Genomic DNA, 24,673 nt, shown 5'->3' on the forward strand with positions numbered 1-24,673 from the left:
GCGTAAGCAATGCATAACAATCGAACAAAAATAATGTGGAATTTTAATTCATGTATATATAAATTGGGAGTGAATGTGTGCTAAATGGAAAGAAAAAGGATAATAAAATTCAATTCTAAGTTTTTTTCTATAACTCTACGACCTTGGATAAATTTCTTTTTTATTCTGTAAGATGCAGGCAAAATCTGCCCCCTACCTATCTTTTGGAGCTGCTGCAAGATTTATTAAACTAGGAGGAAAAAACACAAAAAACAAAAACTATTTAGAGGTCTGAAATAATAGGAGTTTCTTAAATACGATATAGTGTTGTTATCTCTAAGAGGTGCACAAAGTTGAACTAACTTTTATAACATACTTATGAGTCAGGGAGATAATCTTAGACTTATTTTTATAGATAAGAGGGTATAAGCCCTTCTGTTAAAGCCATGTAGATTGGGCGTATGAGAAGAGATACAATGACTGGATTCAGACCTAGGCTGGCATTTGTTTTAACTGAAAATATTTTTAAAGAAAGTTTAAAAAAAATCCCATCTACCTCCTTAGCAGCCAATGAGATGAGTATGCATATTATACTCCCCGGTTTTCTTTCTGTGGTTCATTAAATTGATATGAAATGCAAGACTCCTTGTCTCAATGGAATGGCAAGGGAGTCAAATATTTTCAGAGCTATTAAAAGACATTGTTCTGATGATAAAACATATAATGTGATTTAGTGCAGCCAAGGCCAATGTATCCATCAAATATGGAGAGAACAAGGAAAAGGGGAAGAAGAAAAATCACTGTGACTGTAGTTCTTTCAGTAGGATTATGTGCGAATAGTAAATACATCACTATCTTTAGCATTACGCACCCCCCTCCACCAAATAGAAGCAAATATAAATTGAAGAATACAAATTTTCCCTTCAGCCTAAAGAAAAAACTTGCTTATTTGTTTCCAAAATCGCTTGCTCAACGTTACTGCAAATGATTCTAATTATACTGCCTGGCACACAGTAAATCATCAATAAACGTTATCTGCTATTAGTTGGATTTGGAGTAGTTATAGTATTACACGAGTCGAAAATATATTAGGAATAAGATGCTTAGATCGAAGCCATACTTTTTATACTAAATTGCTGTGACACTGGGTAGTTAACATGATCTGTAAAGGGGTACTATATGATACAATAATAGTTTCAGCTGAGATAAATTTTATAAAAATAAAAAAAAAATGAATGAGCTGATATATGTACATCCTTAGCTTGGTCCCTGACATAAGTACAGGTCTGATTTACAGAGTGTTAACTACTAGAAGTTAAGCAGGTAGGGTTGCTACACCTGTGTTGCTCAGCCATTACTGAGCATATACAATGAGCCAGGCAATGAAGGAGGCAGGGGAGAAAGAACAGATGAATAAGGGAGACTTAGTCCTTACCCTTTACCCATGCAGTTTTTTGGAAGTATTAGAGAAAAAACATTCAAATAAAATAACTGAAGGCTGTAATATATGCTAAGAAGTAACTAATACAAAACATAAAAGGAATTTCTTCTTGGGTAAGGAGTCAGGGCAAGTATAAAGAAGTATATTTAAAATCAAGATCTCAAAGAAAAATGGTCAGCTATGAGAACTGGGGGTGCTGGTGGGCATTCCAGGAAAATGGAACAGCAAGGCAAAGGTCATGAGTTGGAAAACACTTGGCACATTAGAGGAAGGGATTGCTCAGAGTGGGTGGAGTATCTGGGTAAGGAGAGAGTGCTGCACATGTGATCAAGGAATAGCCAGGGCCAGCTCCTGCAGGTCTGATTGTCCATGGTAAAGAGTGTGGATTTTATTCTGTCTGCAATGATAGGTCAGTGAAGGGTTTTCAATAGTGGCAAGAAATGATATTTCTCATACTGTTGAAAGACTGCTTTTGTAGAGCAAGGCATCTGAACTTTATTGATCATGCACACAAATCAGCATGTGGCTCCAAGTGCTCAGAGATACGATATTCTCTCTCACTCCACACACACAACATTTTTTATATATATATATATATCAGTAATTAAATATTAATAGGGCCATTACTTTCTTCTGGTACACAATGACTTACCTTGTGGTACCATTTGGAGACTTACTTGTATTCCACTTTGGTGGTGACAATGGTAGAGATAAGATGGAACAGAGCAATTGTCGGGTAAGGGGAGACCGTTAGGAGGCTGTTGTGCTAGTCCAGGTGAGAAAGGATGGTAACTAGGTTAAGGGGGTGGCATATTTTTCAAATGTACAATGTAAAGACTCGTTATTGGAATTACAGATCTATACTCTCTACTGGCCTTTGACAGCTACTATTTTCCTAATAAATGACTCATTCTTAATATATTATATTAGTAAAATCTGTTGGGTTGCTTAGTGGATTGTTGGAATGAAAATACCTAGAAACAGACCAGCCCACTTTCCCCATGATTAGCCTATTTCTTGAAGTCTTCTGGAAAAAGAAGATGGGTCAGGGAATTTCTGGTACTTTCCCTTTCTGCTTGTTAACATCAGTCAACGAGGATCAGACATATAAAGAATAAAACAGAAATATTATGTTAAAAAACCCAACACAACAATACTTGGAGGCAATTTCATCCATATCTGTGTAACTTTTTTCTCAAATGAATAATTAAAATCGGGCCGGAAACAAGTGCTTGCCCTCTATGCATTCTCAGCAAATGGGCCACAGATGCTTTCATTTTAAAGGGATCATTGTAATAGGTGTGTTTTAAAAGATGAGAGTTTCAAATTCTTTGGGGAGGAAAATTCAGCTCAACTTGTGCCAATTCTTCAGGAAGAACTTCATTTTGAAACCAAAACAATCTAAATTTTGCTAGGACAATAACAGATTAAGACCAGAACATTTGAACCCACTAATTTATTATTTTTTTCCATTTTACTTTTTCCAGTCCTTTATTTGGGTAGGACTTTATTTAAGTTTTGACTCTTGAATCTGGTTTTCCTCTCTTAAGGGAATTCTCACCCACTTATCCAGACCGAAAAGGAGGTTAGCAGGGCATAGAAAGAAGGCATTAAGCAAACGATCCTGCAAAAGCTCTGAAAACCTTTCTGAAGAGAAGAAAATAGCTGTCTTGGGCTTTGGCAAAGAGCACTTGCAATTTGGGGAGGAGGTAGGACCTTTCCTCTCTACCCATCTAAAAACCACGACCTGCTGGACAGTGTTCCTTTTATAGGAGGATTCCGGCTGGGGTAGTACAGGTGCTTTTGGAAGAACAGTTTCTGTCTCCTTTAATAACAAAGAGGACACTCTTTTGTCCTTTTAAGTACACACATTTAATGACTGAGAAGCCTGCCCTCCTTGCATTGGCACATTTCTTGGATTGATCGTAAGAACAACAATTTAAATCGATTTTTTTGTGACACAACACACTTGGATTGATACAAGAGATATTCGTCTTGGATGGCATCTAAAAGAGGGTATCATTATTTGAAGAATAATTATCACTCAGTTACTTTCAAGTTGGCCCCATTGCAAATCGGCATTCAGATTTTTCAGTAAGGTTACTTTTGCAAGTGTGAAATGGACAAAAATGTAATTAGAAACTGAAAAAATTGTACTATTTTGCTGTGGGGTTCATTTATTCAATCAGTAAATATTCATTGAATAATAGTTACCTTTTGACAGGGAAGTGTTATTAGGCACATGAAGACTACAAAGAATGTGAGATATTTCAACCCTTAGAAGCAAACTTTCTATTTGAAAAAGGCTTGGATTTTGAGACATTCTTTGTAATTTTCAAAGCCCATTCGCCTACTATAAATCTTCATCTGAACTTTTGAACAGTAGCAGGGGAGCTGGGCTGGGCAGACATTATAATCACACAATTACAGAATTTTAGGAATGGAAAGGATTTTAAAGGTCATCTAATGGAACCACTTAAAGAGTAGGAAACTGAAAGATTGCTACCTGTCTGAGGTCCCACGGCAAACTAGTGGCAGAACATCCAGCCCAGACTTGAAGTTTGCTAACAAGAATCTTAAGGCACTTGTTAGTAACTCTGGGCTAGGCACAAATGACACAGATAAATAGAGCACCGTGCCTCCTCTACTGTATTTATTTATATAATAGACTTGTAATAAATATTTATCGGCTTAATGACTGAGATATGTCTTACCATGCAGGGCACTATGTCAAGCACTGAAGATAAAATGGCAAACAAAATAAACTGGTCACTTCCAAGTTGCTCACAATTTGGTCCTCCTGTCCTCATCAAGTTTGCAATCTCTTAGGAAAGCCAAGATATATGCCCACAAAATGCAGGAAGATTGGGTTTGATTACAGTGAGTGCTTTAGGAGGTCAGGAAAGGAACCCAAACTTGATAATTAATGGAAACCACCACCCCACCCCCCCACCCCACCTCACGATCATTTAATGACATCACTCACTGCTGTTGCCTTTCCGGGATCTCCCCCGCAGGCCAGGACACAGATTCTGCTCAAGGCAAGGTCAAGGTGCCAACTCACCGAGACTAAGAAGGGAAAAAGCAGGAGCCTGACCATCTCTATTTTCTCAACTGAAAATAACCGTAGAGAACTGGGGCAGAGAAAACAGCAACAGAGACTGTTAGAAACAATAAAACAGGAATATTAAGTCCCCAACACAGTGACCACTCCGCCAGCTCCCGGCTGGCCGCCCCCACGGGAGGCGCGCGCGGGCTCAGAGCGGAGCCCGGCAGGCGGCCGCGGGGGCGCAGAGCGGGAGGCGGCGAGGAGCGAGCGCCCGCAGCGCGGGCGAGCCCAAGGGGAGGGTCGGCGGCGCATCCAGTCCCCGCAGCCACCCGCGCATCTAGTCCCCGCAGCCACCCGCGCACGGCGCAGCTCGCGAACGGGACGCGGCGCCCGGAGCCCCGGCAGCGCCCGCCCTCCCTCCCGCGTCGCCTGCCAGCGCGCCAGCGCCCGCTCCGCCTGTGACTTCAGTTCAGCTCCACCCCCGCGTGGCGGCGGCTCGCTCCGTCCGAACCCGCGCTCGGCACCAGCCTGGGCGAGCGGCCGCCACCTGCCCGGAGCCGCCTCCACCCGCCCCAGCGCGGCCCAACTTGGATGGAGTTGGGGTCTTGAGCGCCTGTCCCCCACAGCCGGCCAGCGGAGAGCCCTGCACCTCCACCTCCGGTCCGGGACCCTCTTTTCGCTCCTCTCCGCTCCCGCAATGGGAAAAGTTGGCGCCGGCCGCGGCTCCCCGGCCGGGCTGAGCGCGCTCCTCGCCGGCGCAGGGCTCTTGGTCCTCTGCGCCCCGGGCGCCTGTGGTGGCGGCTCTTGCAGCCCCCAGCTGCACCCCAGTTCGGCCCCACGCTGGGCTTCGACGCCGGGGGGCTTTTTTCACCAGGGACCTCGAGGCAGGGCTCCTGCCACGCCCCTGCCCCTTCTCGGGCGCCCTCTGTTCGCAGTGGCCCCCGGAGACCGAGCGCTGTCCCTGGAGCGGGCCTCGGACACCAGGTCGTCGGTGGCGGTTGCTCCACGCTCTGGCCGGAGGAGACGGAGCGGAGCAGATCAGGAGAAGGCAGAACAAGGCGAGGGCGCGAGTAGAAGCCCCCGGGGAGTGCTAAGGGACGGAGGGCTGCAGGAGCCTGGGACTCTGGAGAGGGACCCGGACAAAGCCACTCGCTTCCGGATGGAGGAGCTGAAACTGACCAGCACCACGTTCGCTCTGACAGGAGACTCGGCACACAACCAAGCTATGGTCCACTGGTCTGGCCACAACAGCAGCGTGAGTAGAATGGCACTGAGGGCAAAGGGGGTGAAAGATGGGAAGGGTTAAAGTCAGCTGTGTGATCTGATGGAGAATTTGGGGAAATGGAGTTTCCGGACTGGAAAGATGCTGCAAACTAAAGTCTTACCCTGCTCACCTACTACGAGACCACCCCCCAGCCCATTCCCACCAAAACCATCAGTGTCCTCTCCAAACCCCAAACAAAGGTTTAAGCAGGGCAGGCAAATCCCTGTCTCCTGCTTCTTTGGTCTCTTTGGTGTAATATGGATCTGAAGATCAGGCAAACGGAGGAGGGTTAAAGTATTCTGAATGTGGAGGTGAAAGGGTTAAATTTCCAGGCAGACTGACATTCCCTCAAGTGACTTCCCCTTTACTTGATAGACTTATGGTTGAGCACAAGTAAGATCAATAAGACTTTGAGGATTTTTATTTTATTTTTATGCAGATCTCCTAGCTCCCTCTTCCCCACAAGGGAAGAGACATGCTGTGGATGATAAGGTGCCCTTAATGTCTTCTCTGTTTCTGGGGACCAAGTGGATGCAAGTTTCAGGACGGGAACTCTCCAGCATCTTCTAACAGCAGCAGCCAGTGTGTTTTGAGAGCTGGGGTTTTCCAGCCTGTGAATGAGTGGTTGTTCTCTGGTATGATCAGTCCCAGGAAGATCAGATATATTGCAGTGACAACAACCCCCTGTTCTCTCCCATTGCCTGACCTACTCTAGTGAAGAGCACACATAAAGATTTAGCCTTCTTTATGAAGAAGGCCAGGGGTTGCTGGATTCCAGGAGGCAACACTGGGGAGAGTGGCTGCAAGTCCATGAGCTTCGGCCACGTCAGGGAAGGTTTTAGATTTTTGGAGAAGCCTGCATGTCTGGCATCTGAGGTAGCTGTTCCAGTTAAAACTGCACCTGGAAACTTCAATGAGCTGAAATAGTAAAGAGCTAGCTTTTGATGGTAATGACTGAAGAGGATTTAAAAGTGTGGAAACTTCTCTAGGCTGCCATTAAGCAGGCAAGAAGAACATAAAAACCAAGGATGGGTAAAATGAAAAGAAATAAATCAAAGTTTCGGCTTCCATCAGGTTGTCGAGATTGTAGTATTTGTAATAAGCATCGTCTATGCAGCATGGTACCTTTCAAAATGTTTTCAGTTATGATGTAATTGCCAGAAACCTTCCCAGAGAAGTGCCACTTTAGTGAGTTGTGCTCATCGTCAGCTTTTTAATGAAAGTTGTGAACATTTTAAAATAATAGTCTGTCATTATGGATTCCTTGGGTACATACAGATAAATTGTATTGATGTCTCTTTTCTGAGAGTGTCATCAGAGGCTTTTTTACAATTTAGCTTCATGACTGAGGCTGTGGTCCTATGTTGTTCTCAGCACTGGTTTAATCAAATAATTGAAGCCAAATTATTTCCATTCAAGTTCTGGAGACCCTTGCCTTCATTCTTTACCTTAACTATCATATCTTTCATATCATAACCACTAAAATTAATCACCCAGTTTGAACCTGAATCTTTTTAAACTAATTGAATAACTTTTGCATGGCTTTAAGTGATTAGCTCGAAGCTTCTGGTTTTAAGGGAGTTTTCAGACACATCAGATATATTAGATCTCGTTGCATCAAGAAATAAAGGACTTTAGATTCAAAATACTTCTGGCTGTTAATGTAATTCAAGCTGTAAAATATCACTCACCCATTAGACCTCTACTTCAGTTTGTCTCTTGAAACATCTTGGAAAGAGGGAGAAAAGGAGAGTATATCTTTGGCAAATTTTAAACTCCATTTAAGAAATGGCGCCAAGCACTGCCAGATTTTTTTTTCTTTTCTTTTCTTTTCTTTTTTTTTTTTTTAATATTGCTTATAAGCCCAGTAAGGCTTATTGGGGTCAGGACTCAGATGGAAGACATGCAGGGAAGTCTGAGATAATGTAGGAACTAATCAAAGTGGTGTGTGTTAAAGGTTTGAGCACTCAAATCATGTTAACTAATGAGATTTCTACTCTATGAAGTCTCTTATTCTGTTACGACACCTCCCCGGCCCCCCTCTTCACCCCTGCCTGCTTACACACAAATTGGTTTCCTTTTAGTGTATATCTACAGAGGGTCCAACGCATAGCTGGCCCAGACTCATAGGCGAGTCAAAGTTTTAAATATTTTTTAAAGGGAGGGAAGGCAGAAAGAAACTTTTCTGTCTTTTTTTGCACAACTTTGCAACTTTGTACAAGAAAAGCAGTCAAGACCCCAGTTCTCCTCTGCCTATTTGTATTTTGATTATGGCAACTTGATTGCAATCCGTGTAAATTTCCTCATCTTTGAAATGGGGACAATGCCTGTCAATTCACTACAGGAAAGTATGTGCCAGGATCTGCATAAGTGCGGTGCACCTGTTTAGAACTCTCATCTTACAGCACTTTTACCCCCAGAGCTAGACATCCACTAACCTAAACCAGAGGACAACATTGGGGGTCTCTCATTTTTTCACATTTAGATGTCTTCCTCTATAACCCCTCCTCCAATTCTTTCAGGGCCACAGGCAATACACATCTTCTAAACCTGTCCTTCTTTAGCTAAAAGCCATTGTAAGTAGGGCTTTTGATGACAATACCACCTGCATCAAAGGTGTAAATATCAGGTAATTATGGGCTGCCTCTCAAACTGGTGAGGGATTCTGGCTGGTTCTCTTACCTCTTTCCCTTCTCCTCCCTGCCCCCTCCACTGTTGGACCTGTGCAGTTTTGTAAAGACATGATGTTTTGCCTCTTTCGTCAGTGTGATGCGATTACTCTATACTGCAGTCCAGCTTGATGGAAAGTGTTGCCAGAGTCGGTGGAACACCTGGGGGCACCTTTTGGCATGAAAGGTGCTGGGTATGAATCATTTGTCATGAGCTTGGTGTCATAAGCAGGAACATATTGTTCCTACCCTACTCATCCTAGGCATGCTGTGCCCTGTTCTAAATTTATACAGTATGTTTGTTAAAATATATTTTTGTCTATATATGTATGTGTGATGGTGCATATGTTTATTCCTTATTTCCAAGGAATTTCAAAGTGCTATACTCATTAATCCATATAAATTCCTTATTAGGTAATAGGTAGCTGGCAAGTGTTAATATCTCTTTTTCATATTTTTATGCTGGTGTCAATTTGAATATTTCGGTTCACCTCCATGTTCCCTTCTTGCAAGAAATAGTGTTATAAGATTTGTTAACAGAGGCTTTTACTTGACATACTCGGCCAGTATGATATCTTTAATGCTACATTAATGATGGAGCGGGATGATCTGGTTGATTCCCATGTACCCCTTTGCCTTTAGTTATTCTGGGACTTGACATTTACCATCCAACTTTATGGAATAAATTGAGTCCCATCTTGGGTCAGGCTTTTGTGTAGATGCTTTACATTTTATCATCTTGCTTAATTTTCATAAAAAATGTTGTGAATAGATATTAGTATTCCCATTACATAGATGAGGAAACCGAGCCTCCAGTAGGCTAAATGACTTACTAAGAGCTTATAAAAGGTCAATGGCAAAGCAGGGACTGTCACCCAAAGTGATCTGACTCTGAAACCCCACCAAATAGCTTGTCTTAAAGACTTTAAGGTAGGACAGAAAAGCTCAGACCTTTTGGAGGCTGTATTTTAAGTAACCCTATCTTGGGTGGATTTCAGGTGATGGTGGAGGAGGCATAGTCTTAGCTGGAAGCTTCATGTACTTGTGGAAAATCAGGGACTGTAAAATACGCCTGTCACATTGCGCTCTTACCTTAAGTAGTGATTTGGGTGTTCTCTTATCCGCCCACATCTTCGTCTTTCCTGAGACATGGAATCTGCACCTGGTGATTCATTGAGCACGAGGTAACTTGCCATCATTCAGTTTTCAGATGGGTGTTCATCGGGAATAGATTATTTTTCTAAGTTGATTACGGATCTAATTTTATAGAGAGGTTACATATAAACACTCGATTTGGCTATACATTTTGACATAGTTTTTTTTTCTTTTTTCTTTTTTGACCTGCCATTTTTTTTTTAAATAAAATAAGATTTTAGCTTTCTCTAGCAAGCCCATATAATTCCTTCTCTGATCAGTGCTTTATGCTATTAATGGATGTTAATGTGGTGTGTGCCATGGAAGGCAGTGGGTTTGGAAGCAGGCGGATTTGAGTTTGAATGTTAGCTCTCCTGCTTACCAGTACTAAGCCTCGAGCAAGATACTTAAACTTTTTGTTTCAGTTTTCTCAACTAAAATATGAGGATAGTACATTTTTTGCAGGCTTTCTCCTGAAGATTTGACATGTATATGAAGTGGCTGGTACACAGTAAGTGCTCAGTAAATGCTACTTCTTATTTTAGTTGAAGAAATAATTACCTACTGGGGATTAAGAATCCTGGGTTATAGTCCTAACTATATGCAGATATTAATTATGTAGCCATAGCTGGTCAAAATTTTGTGGTCTCGATTTCACCCTCTGTAAAATGACACTTATAGATTAGAGCACCACTGAAATCCCTTACAGGTTGAAATTAATTTAATAGTTTGTTCAGCTTGTAGGTATTGTGTACCTACTACATTCAAGGGCAGTGCACTGAGAGTGTTGAGGATTCAGAAATGACACAATGACTTATACCCATGATCTGTAAATGAGCAAGCATTTTATTTCACATGATTCTTCCGTTTCCGATGGTTCATATGCATATCTATTTGTAGGAAGTCAAGTCATTTGATATCCGAACAGGCATTCATTTCAATGTGAATTTGCAGCAAAACATAGTTTATTGGGTTTGTTGTATCATATTTTTATGTTAAGGAGCTTGCTCTCTTTAGACAAAATATTGCTTAATGTGAAACTGGAAAGTAAACTTCTCTTAAGATATTTAATGGGATTTTCTAGAATAAATTGATGTGAACATTGGCCTGGGAACTATATCCACATCTTATTCGAGAGAGAACCCATAATCTCATAGACTATGGCACAAAGCTGATGGAATTATAAAATTTATTTAAGAGAATAATAATTGCTCACATGTAATGAGAGATTACCATGTGGCAACCTTATGCTAAGAAGCTTACACAGATTGTCATATTTACTCTTAGTTCCACAGATGTGTATTGAGTCCTAATACTTATTAGGCAGTGATAATAGAAATATATGTGGAGTGATACACAAAGATGAAAAGAAATAATAACTACCCTCAAAAAGCTTTTAGTCTTGGACCCAAAGAATCCTCTGAAGAGGCAGAAGATGTATCCTCTGAGGATATAACATGTTACAGGAATTCAGAGGAGGGACAGATGTCTTCTGGCCAGGGTGGTCTTCCAGCTTTATTACAGAGCTGGTGTTTCAACTGAACCTTGAAATGTAAAGAAAATTTTAATTAAGAGATGGAGATTATTTTGAGGATAGTTTGAACTGAATGGATGGTGTGAGTAAAGGTCAAGGGTAGAGATGTAAAATTTCTATCTATATCTACGAAATTAACCTACATTAAATGTAAAGCATGTTTAACTCAAGTTTTAATCTTAGAAATTGTTTAAAAATGTACTTTAAGCAAAAAACAAAAAACAACAAAAAAACCCCACATTTATCTTCTAGTGAATTGGGTATATTCCAAGCCCATAAAGAAAATAACTTATATGGTCACTTAAAGACATGACTGTCCTTATTTGCACGTTAAATGTCAGCTGGAGTCATCATTGTTTCATTTTTACCTTGACATTTTCCACACACAGTTTCACAGAAGAACTTTCTTTTGTTTAAGTTCTTGGTTAGACACATTATTGGCCCGACTGCCCGGAGGGTAAATTAATTTGGCTCCCTGCCAGCTTATGTTGTCACTAAACTTATGTAAAATAGTTTCCCTATCTTTGTGTATGTCTCAATTTACTGTCCTGTATCTCTGGCTAGAAAGTGTGGAGAATGTATTTGTGGGTCTTAGAGGGGAAACTAGCTAAAGAATGTGGCCACTATGGCCAAAGAGGGTGGCAGAGAAGAGGCGTGGTCAGCCCAAGGTGGAGCCAGGATCCCTGGAGGTATAATGGTTGCTCTGAGGAGTACGCATTCTGCTCGGACGAGATGGGTGCACCAGACAAGTGGTTGGCAAGAAACAAAGATGGAATCTTACTGTGCAAGATTTATAGGAACAGAGCCTATTCTAAAATGTGAGTGGGAAAAAAAGAGGGATGTGAATGCTCTGTAGGAAATCCTACGTGAAATTTTATACATGTTTAAAAGAGGTCGTGCCTATTTCTATAGCACTCTTGAAGGTTGTCACACCACTTTAGATCAGTCATAGCCCCTTTTCCTTTGCAAAATGCTTCCGTTTTCAAAGTTGGGACATTACTTCCATCACCCCAGTTTTATTCTCATGACAGTCCTATGAGATAGGTAAGACAAATATTATCTACATTTCTCAAATAGAGAAGTTAAAGTGTCGCTATTATCAGTTAGTGGAAGAGGAGGGTCAAAAACATTTTGTCACACTGTCTGACCGATTCTTGGTTTGATACACTGCTGACTTTCCACAGGCGAGAGTTTGAACACAGCTGTATCCTGTGTTCATGGTTTACCTGTAGCATATGCACCTGTGCTCATAATATCTGCCATTGCAGGAAGTATGGATATGGGCCATGGAGCTCCTGAGTTCTAGGCCCAGCTACTCAAGTAATTTGCCCAGGGCTTCAGAGCAAGTAGCCTCAACAAAAGTCATGCTCTTGGCATTCTTTAAACCTTTAAAAAGTGACTTTGAAGAGAGGTAATGGGACTTTTTGCAAGTGAGGTCTCCAGCGATAACCTATCCACCATATATGTTCCACTGCTAGTGGGCTTGGGAGATAAAGTTACTTATGCGTGGGCTTGTTGCAGCAAGGGGTTGTAGGAGAAAAGGGGGCTAGCCACCTCTTCCCTCTTTAATTGTCTCATGCAGATGAAATCTAGTTTACAGTAACATTATGTATAGTCTCAGTCAAGGAAAGCTAGGGCGTCAATGTTTAGGACTAACGAATTTTATTTGCTCGAAGATTATAATCACATTCTCAGCTATTGCTTTTTTAATTTCTTCTAACTTTTTGGGTTGGAGATATAAGAAAGGAGCAAAGGGGAGTTTGCCGAATGCTAGGAATAGCTAGGTCTCTATAGTCAGATAAAATATGATTATAGCAGAAGTCCCTCTTAACAATAGCAACATAAATAACCACCAATTTAGTGAACAGCTTTTCTGAAAGAACATCCTAGAGCATCACCACATTATTCCACTTCATTGCTGTACCACTCTTACAAACTAAGTATCATTATCCTCATTCTAAAGCTGTGGAAGTCAAGGCTGAAATCTGTCCCAAGGTCACCCAGCTAGAAGGTGACAGAGCTGGAATGTGATTTTTGTCTTTTCTTGCTCCAAAGCTTTTTCCTTTCTGATTATGTTGTCCCTTTATGAGGGTTTCTTTCTGAGTGTCTTTAGAGAGAACTCTACAAGTCAGTGCAGAGGGGTGATAGAGAAACTCTGGGCAAGAGTGTCCCAACTCACATCACCTCGATCTTAGGTCACTGACCTTATACACTTTACTTGGAAAAAGCTGCTCCATGATACAGCTTGATCAAAGCTCTAACTTGTGACCACCCCCATGAGTAGCTTGCCCATGGTTATTAATGTGTGTCATCTTGTCTTGTTATCCCAGAGGGTTTTTGGAATGTGCCATTTGGTTTCTCCCTGCTTGCTAATGACCCTAGAGTGACAGTCTAGACAACTTGTATACTTTTTAAAGAAAGTGCTAATAAGAACCATGTTATCAGACAACCAACTAATCATATTGTGCCCTGAGGCCAATGGATTGATGCCTCTAGTCATCTTCTCCTAACCAGATCAACAGGGGCTATTGAGACACAAAACTGTGGGCCTTTGATCCTTCTGCTCCAGGGCCTCTGGAGGGGAGGTGGTTAAAAGGGAAAGCTCTTTCTCATATTCAGCATTTCCTACCTTGCAGTCTTGATTCAAATCATTAAAAAAGAGAAAAGGCTATTTTAGGCATTTTTATCGTCTTGCTTAGGACCTGTCTGCAGCCTTGTTTACACTGACTTTCATTTTGGTCAACTGATGAAGAAATTCTTACCTGGGCAGCCGTGGGCTCTCTCCTTGGGCACCTAGGTCAGTGTTTCTCATAGTTTGTCCTATGGGACCTGCTTTTGAGTTTGCTGATGGGGGGCTAAGGCTCTTTATACTTTATGAATTCCCTAGGAGATGGTTAAGAACACAAAAGTTTGAAAATCTTTTCCCTAAGATTCATGTGTGAGTTTTGGAGTCCATGAACTTCTTCTATTGTCTAGATGATTTCATGTCAATGTGCTTTATTTTTCCCCATGAAGAGCTGAAGCCCACAGCTCTTATCAGTTTCTCAATAGAAACTATAACCCCAATGGTGAAGACTGGTGGAAGGCTCTGTGGGAGGAAGAGAGATGATTACATGGACCAGAACACAGTCCCCCAGGCAGAAGATGGTGATTTCTTTTTGGTAAATGATAATGTTTCTATCACCAAATATATTCTAGGCAATTATTGTTCCTGTTTGTCCATATAACAATGGGGATGACATGTCTTAGGTGGCTAAAAGAGTACATTATTTTAAATATAACATAAATATTTAGTGATTGCTTTGAATCCCCAGTCCATAATCTACTAGATAGGTGAACTTGAGCAGTTAACTTTATAGCTCTGTGTCTGAATTTCCTCATCAGCAAATGGAAATAATAATGGTATACTTTTTATATGGCTTCTTGATGGTTAAAGGAGACAGTAGATATAAAATTGCTTAAAGTGACATCTGGCATATAGTAAGCAATCGATAAGAGTAAGCTATTATCATTATTATTGTTTTAATCATCATTATTTTAATATTAATACTAGTACTAATAGTGCTCATGTATGGCCCACTAAAAGAGATTTGTAGTATGTTATTCGTGATATTGCTTCTGTTTTTGCATTTATGTCCTTTTTCTCTAGTTTTATTTTCTAATAATGAGGGCTGGGTCCTGTCTTACTCTTTTTGGCATTCCTCTCAATATCCTTAGCTATTTGCACATAAATACTTCAGTAGGATTGGTTCTTCATATGATTTCCAATGTGTGTGAAGTGAGGGTTTCCCCACATCGATAAGCAATTCTCAGGCACCAGTTGTGTGTCCTACAATTCTACTCAATTCTGACACTGCCTACCCATAGGTAGCATCAGAGTCCACAGGTTAAGGGCTCGGTCCCACAGGACTCAACCCCCAACCCGCCACCATTTCAGAGGCCACTTGCAAAGCCAAGTTCTCACCTGAGCTTCTGACAGATTGGGAGGTTTCCACAACCCCCTCCTTGGGTTCAGTTAATTTACTAGAGCTGCTCACAAAACTCTGAGAAACATTTTTATTTAGTAGATTATCAGTTCATTATAAAAGAATATAACTGAGGAAGAGCCAGCTGACAGAGATGCCTAGGCCAAGGTATGGAGAAGAGGTGAGGAGCGACCATGCTCTTGAAGTGTGACATTCTTCTCAAATCTCCATGTATTTGCCAACCCTGAAGCTCTCCATCCTGTCCTTTTGGGTTTTTATAGAGGCTTCATTACATAACCACGATTGATTAAATCATTGGCCAATGGTGATCAGTTTAACCTCCAGCCCTTCTCTTTTCTGGAAGTCCAGGGGTTGACACTGAAAGTTCCAACCCTCCAATCACAAGATTGATTCTCCTGGCAACCAGCCCCCATCTTTGGGTGTATTCCAAAAGTCACCTCATTAACATAACAAAAGAAAACTTTATCACTTTCATCACAGGAATTTCCAAGGGTTTTAGGAGCTCTGTCCCAGAAATGACGACTAAGACCACACACACATTTTATATACATATAAAAATGTGTGTGTATATATATATATATATATATATATATATATATATATATATATATACATTCACACACACACGTACATATATATATATATATATTTGTACTTATATTTCTTATTATACATGACATCACAACTTGCTTACTATGTATTTGTTGTTTTCTTTCCTATTTCCATGGGGAAAACTGGCTTTTTACATAGAGTAAACAACCCATGACCTTGTACATGAGCATTGTAGAATATTCAGCTATTAAAAGATTGCTTGTGTAAATATATGTATGTTGAATTAGGAAACCTCCCATGGAATACCAGAAAACAAACAAACAAACAAATAAACTAAGGACAACAACAACAAAAGATTAAGAAACAATGCAAATATAAGCCCCTCGAAATCAGGACTTTTGTTTTTTCTCTTTAGTATTGGGTTTTTTGTTTGTTTGTTTGTTTCTGTTGTTCCCCTATGTATCCCAAGGCCCTAGGAATATACCTGGACATAGGGGCTCAATACTTAAAAAAAAGAAAAAACTTATATATATAATTATATATATATTATATATAATACATAATATATGTAATATATACAATTATATCTATTATATAATATATAATATCTATTATATAAAAATTATATATTATATAATATATATATATCATGCTATACAATTCCACTTCTGTAAAAAAAAAAGTGCAGGAAGAGTATGATTCAAAATGTTTGTCTGTGATTAGAATAAATGTTGGGATTTTAGAGGATTTTCTTTTTTTTGGTTCATAGTTGTGCTGTTGTTGTTTCTCAACAAACATGCCTTGCTTGAGCTATTTTAAAAAGTCATCTGAAAAATGAAGACAAAACAAAACAAGAGAGAGCAAACAAGTTTGTGAACTTGGCCTCATTAGGACTGAATTCCAGGCATCTGAACGAAACAAAGAGCCCACATTCAAGTTGCCTGACTTGCTTCTAATCTCCATTGTTAGGAGAGAGCCAGCACCCACGGTTTTTGCAAAGCAGCAAGATTACTGTGTCTCTCTTCAGGGTGTGTAGCAGCAGGGGCTACCAGACCTTTTTTTATCATTCTTTTTTGATTCCAGAGAGAGAGATCTGGAGGTAATTTCATCGATCTGAGTACTCCTCCTGGAAATTCTAGTAGCCTCCAGTTCCCAGTAAAGGGAATTTAATTTAAATCTCAATCTCTGCCTTGATCTTGGTATCATCCATTTCTCCATCATATGTGAGTGTGTACATACTGATCATACTGATGATAGAACTGATAATAATGGGTGCATTCCTGTGCATCTCTGTACATTGACAGGAACTTAAGTACTGTGTACAGCATTTAAGTCTCTACTCCTAACGGTGAAATATTCGATAATGTTGTAAGGCCATGGTAAGGATAGCTACTGATTGTGAGAGCTGATTGGAAGATTTCCAGAACAGAGAGACAGAGAAAGAAACCAAGAGAAAGACACAGAGAAACAATGGGAATAGTTGGAAAGGGAGAAAGAATAATGGAGAGAGAGGCAGAGGGGGAGGGAGAAAGATAGAGGCAAAGAAAGAGACAGCAGACAGCAGACATGAATCAGGAAAGAGGAAGATAAAGAGAAGATGAGAGACAAAGAGACCATAGAGTAAGGCAGACGGAGAGACAAAGAAAGACATGGAGACACAGAACAAATCAAAAAGAGTGAGAGATGAAAACAAGAGAGGAAAAGTGTCAATGAGTGGAGAGAGTTCTTCGGTCGTCAACTCATAAAAAGTGCTGAATAGCACTGACTCCTAATCCGACTGTGCCCTTTCTACTGTAGTCACGAGTATTTCTCTGGCCTTTTGCTCTCAGGGTTTTGCACTCAGACATGTCATGTTGCTACAAGAGTCAGCCAGTCTTGCATGTGTGACAGCCTTGAGAGCCTTATATAGTGTTAGCTGGGCGTGGGGTGGAAAGGATGCGTATAGTATTTATGCATTTTTAAGAATCTCTTAAGAGAGATTTCTTTAGGAAATGGGACTGATGGTCTAAATGTTGGGAAGGCAACTTTTAACGTTTCCTTTTATACTAGTCTGGGCTATTTTGAATTTTTAACACAGGCATGCACTTCTTTAATAATAAAAATACTAAAACATGTTTTAAGTGGCTGTCGTGTCAGCACTGTACTGAGCACTGAGAATATAAAGATGAATAAGACCTGATCTTTACCCCTGAGGGTGCATTTTCTGGTGGAAATAGACAGACACATAAACAGATAATTGCAATTTAGTGAGATAAGGGCGTAATAGCTGTAATAGAGTTCTGTGCAAAGTGCTATGGGAGCAAAGATGAGTAGGGGACAACTAATTTTTCCAGTGACTGGGAGGCAAGTCTTTAAAGGGAAGGGATATTTAGATTAGGTCTTTATACATGATTAGGAGTTTTTCAGACAGAATAGGGCTGGGCAGAAGGAAAGGCCACTGCTGCCCATTTGAAACTCCTCAAATCTTGGGTTTTGGGTTTATTCTAGGTTGTTAGCACTGTTAACAAGCTGTGGCTGGGATGGCACTCTCATCATAATCTGAGTGCCCAGGATATTCGTAACCAAGATTCTCAGTGTGTTTAAGTATCAGATTAGACTCCCTGGTTGAAAATGTCCTATTAAGTACTTGGCCTCAAACTGGCCTAAGGTATCTGGTTTTTCCAAAGGGCAAACTTGTTCCCCTGAATCTTTACACATCCACTTGTGCTTGCACACACATGCATGTAGATCACAAAATGATTTTTTAAATTAATTAATTTATTTTAATTAGTTTCAAGTATACAGTACATTAGTTAGACATCTATATGGTTCATAAGACAATCCCTCCAATTGCTCCTTCCCTCCCCAGGCCCTCCACCTAGCCATCATATCAATGCTAACTGCATTCCCTCTGCCATACTCCCCATCCCTGTGACCATCTATCAACTACTAATTTGTACTTCTTTAACCCTTCACCCAATTCTCCCAATCCCCCCAACCCCGCTCCCCTCCGTCCATCAAAACGATTTTAAGTATCGCTATCTTCTCTCTTCACAATAGAATTTAATCAACTAAGCGATAATGGACTTTCCCCATGGTTATTCTGTACATTCATTCTTTTAGTGTTAAAAGTAGGTGTTTCTATCCTTTTTTTGTGCATACTTCCCAAATCAATATGGGGAACTGGGCACATTAGGGTGAGTTGGATGATAACCACTTAGGACTGCACTGTATCGTTCAAGGCAGCAAGAGAACAGAGTATTCCATTTCAGTGACGTTCATATTTAAGCAGTTATGCCCTGAAGTAGGCAGAGCATACATACATTAAACATATGGAAAATTCTCAAAGAACAAACATAGTTTTTACTCGGTGGCCCCTTTCCTTCCTTTCTGTCTACAAAGAAGAAAAAAAGAAAAAAAAAAAAAGAATAGAATATCTGTGGAGATGAGGAAAGGCATGGCCAGAGACAGAGGGAGCGTGCACACTCAGAACAGGCTCACCAGCCCATGAGTAGGTGAAGTGATACTTCCGTGGCCTTCGAGTGCCACCCTTCCCATGTGCATAACTCTCAGACTGTAGTTTGAGATGATGTTACAAGTTCCTGATCTGGCTTTGAGGCCTTGTGACTTGGGAATTTTTGCCTAGCAATTTGTATTGCTATAGTAGATTAAATGACTTGGGAGTTTTATCATTTTGAGACACAGATAACTTGGGAATGAGACATATAAATGTCTATCCCCAAAGAGTAGAGTGAGTTCCACTATGGTCCGAATGTTTGTGTCCGACCAACAATCCATATGTTGAAACCTACCCTCCCAATGCGATGGTATTAGGAAGTGTAGGGCCTTGGGGAGGTGATGAGGTCATAGGGATGGAGCCTTTTGAATGGGATTAGTGCCCTTATACAAGTGACCTAAGAAACTCCTTGCCCTTTTCACTCATGAGGCCATAGCAAGAAGGCACCATCTATGAACCAGGAAGTGGGCCCTCATCAGACACTGGATCTTATGATATCTTGATCTTAAATTTCCTAGACTCTAGAACTCTGAGAAAGAAATATCTGTTGTTTATAAGCTACTCAGTCTATGGTATTTTCTTATAGCAGCCCGAATGGACCATGATAAACTTTCTTCCAGTCACCTAAGTCCTGGTTTGATTTCCTATATGAGAGTCTCCTTGATATTTATTTAACTTAGATTAAAATCTTAGGGAAAGAAGGGAAAAAATTATATTTGCCCTAAAAGCTCACCAACTTTGAAAGCACCTTAGTCACTCTTATGCAGCTTAAATGTAGTTCTTAAAAATACCTGTAAAGAAGCAGGGGTTACATTTCCCATTATAGGAAAGACACTAATTTATTTTTCTTTTTTAGGTCAGATTTGAGGTAGTTTATTTAAGGCAAGGGTTGGCAAACTACAATCCTTGGACCAAATCTGGCCTACTACCTCTTTTTGTATGGCTTGTAAGCTAAGAATGGCTTTTAAATTTTTAAATGACTGACAAAAATATAAAGAAGAATGGTCAGTGGTGATACCTGAAAATTATTTGATAATAAGGTTTTTGTTGGAACCCAGCCACCCTCATTTGCTTACATATTGTCTATGGCTGCTGTGAAAATGACAAAGTTGAGAAGTTGTGACAGAGATTGTATGGCTCATGTCCTCTGGTTCTTTACCGGAAAAGTTTGCCAGCCCGGATTTTGGAGAAGCTGTAAGCAGTGAGGCACAATGAAGATACCACAGGTGTCCTTTGTGCACTAACTTGAGGGTGAACTTTTACCTTGGCTTTCTTGCCCCACAGGCATCCATAGCCCTAACCATTGCAGATCCCCAGTCACAACATCGACCCTTCATTCTCTGTTCCTATCCCTTTGCTTACACTACTTTTTCTTCTTAGAGACTTAATCAGCCATGTTTCAGCCCAGTTAAATCCATTTCATTCCTTTAAGTCCTCACTTGGATATCACCTTCTTTTTGAGGATTTCTCCAATACTTCCAAGAAAAAGAGATATCTGAATCTGATGAGGAAAGATCTTATTTATGTGCCAGTCACTCTCATTATCCCTCTCTCCAAGAACTAAGCATCATTTGGTTTATGTTTCAGTTTATGGTGAGCTTCATGAGGAAAGGGCTTCATTTCATTCATTCATATATACCAGTATTTGGCACATAGGAGGAGCTTAATAGGCATACTTAAAAAGATGAGAACACTAAATCAATACAGGATAACTTTATTGGTAAGAAAGGGAAATGGCAACATAACAATGGGCTATGTGGATATTATTTACCGTGCCGATTCATGAAGCATAAACTATCTGGATTGCTTCATCCTAACAGTTTTGGTAAAATGGTCCAAAATGAGGGAAAGGGGTGATGTGAAGATTCAAACCAAATAAATCAAACTGTGTTGGAGTCACAGCTTCCTCGTAGCAGGAGGGGTATGAATGTTTCTTAATGATATCTGATGTTCCAAATTCCAGGATGAGCTGATGGTTGATATAGGCTAGCATTATCTCTGGCCTGAGGCAGAAAATAACTTAATGCTCCTTATTTAAGGAGGGGGACTGAGAGCCAGCCCCTATGATACAAAAGTTTCGGTGGACCCAGAACATTTGAGAAATGGTTAGGACATATTACATTGTAAGAGATAAAATTGCATTTGTGGTAAGGGACTGAACTGCGAGCACCATGACAATGAGGAAAGAATTGTGAATTAAACCTACACGTTCTTTCACGCACATGTAACTCAAGAGTTGCTGGGTTTTCTGAGTAAGTTTAGACATACTAGGATTTTTAATTAAAGATGGGTGAGGACTGCTATGTATTGAGGGCTCAGGTGAAAGTTAATTAATAATAACTAATACTTATTGGGTGTTTATAATGTGCCAGGTAGTATTCTTGGTAGTAGGAAGTAGGCACTGCCGTTATTCCCATTTTAGAAATAAAGAACTGAAAAATGAGAGGTTAAATAACTCACCCAAGGCCACAGGTATAGCAGAAGGTAGAAATGGGATTTATATCTAGACAGGTATGATCTAAAAAGCTCAGCTCTTAGCCCTTATATTCCGTTGCATTTAGAATACTATGACATTTCGTCTTCAAGTAGCCTTGAGTTACTCATATATTCAGCCATTACTTATTGAATGCCTAGTACATGTTGATCATATGCCAGGCACAGGGGATTTGTTCATGATCAAAACCAGTAATAATCCTGCCTCTCCATGAGGTTAGAGCTTGATGGTCTATCCACTGATTCTATGGAGGGTTTGAAAGGTTATGATCCAGGACTTTTTTTTTTAAGAGACGGGCTTTTCAGAAACTCAAAAGCTTACTCATTTCTTAGGGGTTAATTGAGAAAAAGTGAGAGGGAAACATTTTTTAATGGAATAAACATTGTTAGATAACAAGTAGAGTGAAGGTTGCGATGGTTAAAATAATGTAAAATATATTCACATATTCACAAAAATCTAAATCTAAAGAGATATAAACCTTTAGGGTTTCATATTTCATGGACATTTGGCAGATTAGTGTTTGTGTGTGTGGATGTGTGTGAAGAACATTTATATATATATCACACACATCTCTGCTTTTGCCTCTAAATTTATATCATCAGCCATACTTATACCTATAGCTGGATAATCTCATTCAGTGTCTGCTTTGTTTTCAAATTTTGAGGCAAATTCTGTTATGTAAGGATATAATAAAACTGTAGGACTGCTTTTCTGTGAAAATCAAAATGCTTGCCTCAGTTGTATGGTTAAGCATGTAAATTAAAAAAAAATGATAAAACTATTTCAAATCTAGTTGTAGGTATAGCATTGAATTAAACATGGAACAAAATGACAGCTATTTAGCAAAGAATTTGGGGTCCTTCTTGCAGTAGTTCCTTCTCTTATTTGGAAAACAAGCCTTTTTAGTTAAGGAGTCCTTGGTTTCTCTTTCCAAATTAAGGACTATTTAAGCTAGGTTGTGTTCCATGCAACCTGGTACATTTCACTCTAATAGTTAAGTTGCTTAATTCAATCAGAACACATTTGAATTGTCTGACCTTGATTTATTATTAAAACGACCCTATAGCCAACTTGTTTGTGTTTTTAACGGACATTCATATTTTTAGACCTGCTTAAATTTTAATTATGTTAAATTGCTTGCGAAATCATGGATTTCTAATTAAGACCTGTGCTCTTTCTTTGTTAAAACCCTTAGTGCATGCCGGTTAATTTTCCTACACAGTGATTTAGTGTTAGACAGAGTTTCTTAAGATGCAATATTTGGACTACAGTTGAGACAGACAACCAGATAGTAAATGGGTTTCACATCCTTTAGATGAGACCATTTCTATAATCCGCCCATCTGGGATGACTGGACTAATGTTTACTTCCCAGAAGTTGCTGGTCTCTGGCCTTTCTCCAATCTCTTCATTTTCTTCTTTAGGTGATTTAATTCAGCGACTTTCACTGTGCTATTCCTGGTAGCTCAAATATCTTGTACCATCAGGAAATGTCTAATGGAGTTGCCCAAGATTTTCCTACCCCCTAAATCTGCTTTATTCATTGCTCGCCCCTATTTTAACACCACCTACTACTCACACTGATGTTTATCACATTGTTGATGGAAATGAGCGGAGAAATCGGAATGTCTTTACACCTCCCCTTCAGCCTCAGGAAGAGAGAGATTGTTGCCACCTTGCTTAAAATGGAGATAGATCAAATAACACCATGCACCCGATGACTTAATTCTTTAAAAGAAGCACTACAGAAAGCCATCGCATATTGACATAATCATTCCTTTTTTTCCTTTTCAAAAGGTGGTGTAGATATTTTTCACACATAAATCCTTACAGTTTTGTACAAAATGCAGACAAATGACTGAATGCAAAATGCCTCGTGGTCTCTTCTGTGATGCTTTCGTTCCTCAAAAATTGCAAACACCCCTACACAGGTTAGAAGAAAAGTGTACTGAAGGGAGAGAGGAATGTCCAGGAATTTGAAGCCGTCCCCTCGGAGACAGTGCTGACCCTGGCTCCTGCCTTGGGCCTCCACCACTCACTGCTGAGTGCTGACTGGGACAAGGCTATGGGTTCTTATTTGTTTGGCAAAGACCTGCTGGCTGCAGGATTATGCTCTGTCTATAAACTCAGGCAGTGTTCTCGTGGATATATCCCTTTATACGATGGGATGAAGTCAACAAATGCCTAGCACTGGCTGACCGTTCTGATACTCAGGAAGGAAATGGATAGTAGTTAAATATATGGGCTTTGGTGCCTAATGTTTTGTTTTCTCCTTACTAACAGTGCCTTTTGTTCTTGTATCGGCATACCCTGCCATGTGCTTAGCCGCTGTCAGGGCTGAGAGAATACAGAAATAGTCCTCCTCTCAAATGGCTCACAGTTAAGGGGTAAAAACAAATAGTTAAAATACAATTTGGTAAGTGTAATCCACAAGTATTTATAGAGGAGGAGAATCTGGTAAGATGGGGGTGGGGTGAGCTGACAATATCAGCAAAGTCTTCCAAGAAGAGGTAACATAAGATGTCCCCAGTAAAAATAAATGATACATAGGATTTTTCAGGTGAAGACATAAAGAGAACGTGCTTCACGTGGAAGGATGGGCACGTATGATGGCTCAGAGGCACACGAGTGGACAGCCTTAAGAGGAGGGGAGAATACAGGGTGGAAGGTGAGGGAGGGAGACGAGGATAGAGAGGCCAACTAGGAGCGTGTCACGCAGGATCTTGCCAGGCAGACCTAAGAGTCTGGACCATGTTCTGAAGGTATCAGGGAGTGATATGATCAGCATTTCAGTTTTGGAAAAAAAAAAAAAAAGATGATGGCAGCAATGAATTGGTTGGATGTGATATTGGAAGGAGACTGGTTAGAAAGCTACTTATAGAATTTATCTGTCATTGAGCTCATTTTCAAGGCATCTTGTGAGCAGCTGAGTGCTTGACCATGGAGACTGATGATACTTTGTGACTTCCACACATTTTCTTTCAAGATAACACTACAGAGGGCAGGGCCACTTCACACAGTCTGTCACGGAATGTGTGTAATCAATAGTGATGTCTTTTGTCTGTTATGTACTCCC

The 24,673-nt window shown here is 40.2% G+C and overlaps 1 protein-coding gene across 1 annotated transcript in view; it reads left to right on the forward strand.

The window, feature by feature from the left end:
• The first annotated feature begins 5,007 nt into the window (after window positions 1–5,007).
• The window catches only part of SORCS1 (sortilin related VPS10 domain containing receptor 1), a 452,195-nt gene continuing 432,529 nt past the window's right edge, over window positions 5,008–24,673 (forward strand). The window contains exon 1 of the mRNA XM_039871262.1: window positions 5,008–5,724. Coding sequence (XP_039727196.1) covers window positions 5,167–5,724 — 558 coding nt within the window. The 5' untranslated portion in view covers window positions 5,008–5,166. The remainder of the gene's footprint in view (window positions 5,725–24,673) is intronic.

The sequence above is a fragment of the Pteropus medius genome, unplaced genomic scaffold (assembly GCF_902729225.1).
Source record: "Pteropus medius unplaced genomic scaffold, Ma_sr-lr_union100, whole genome shotgun sequence".
In the NCBI taxonomy this organism is placed as follows: Eukaryota; Metazoa; Chordata; class Mammalia; order Chiroptera; family Pteropodidae; genus Pteropus; species Pteropus medius.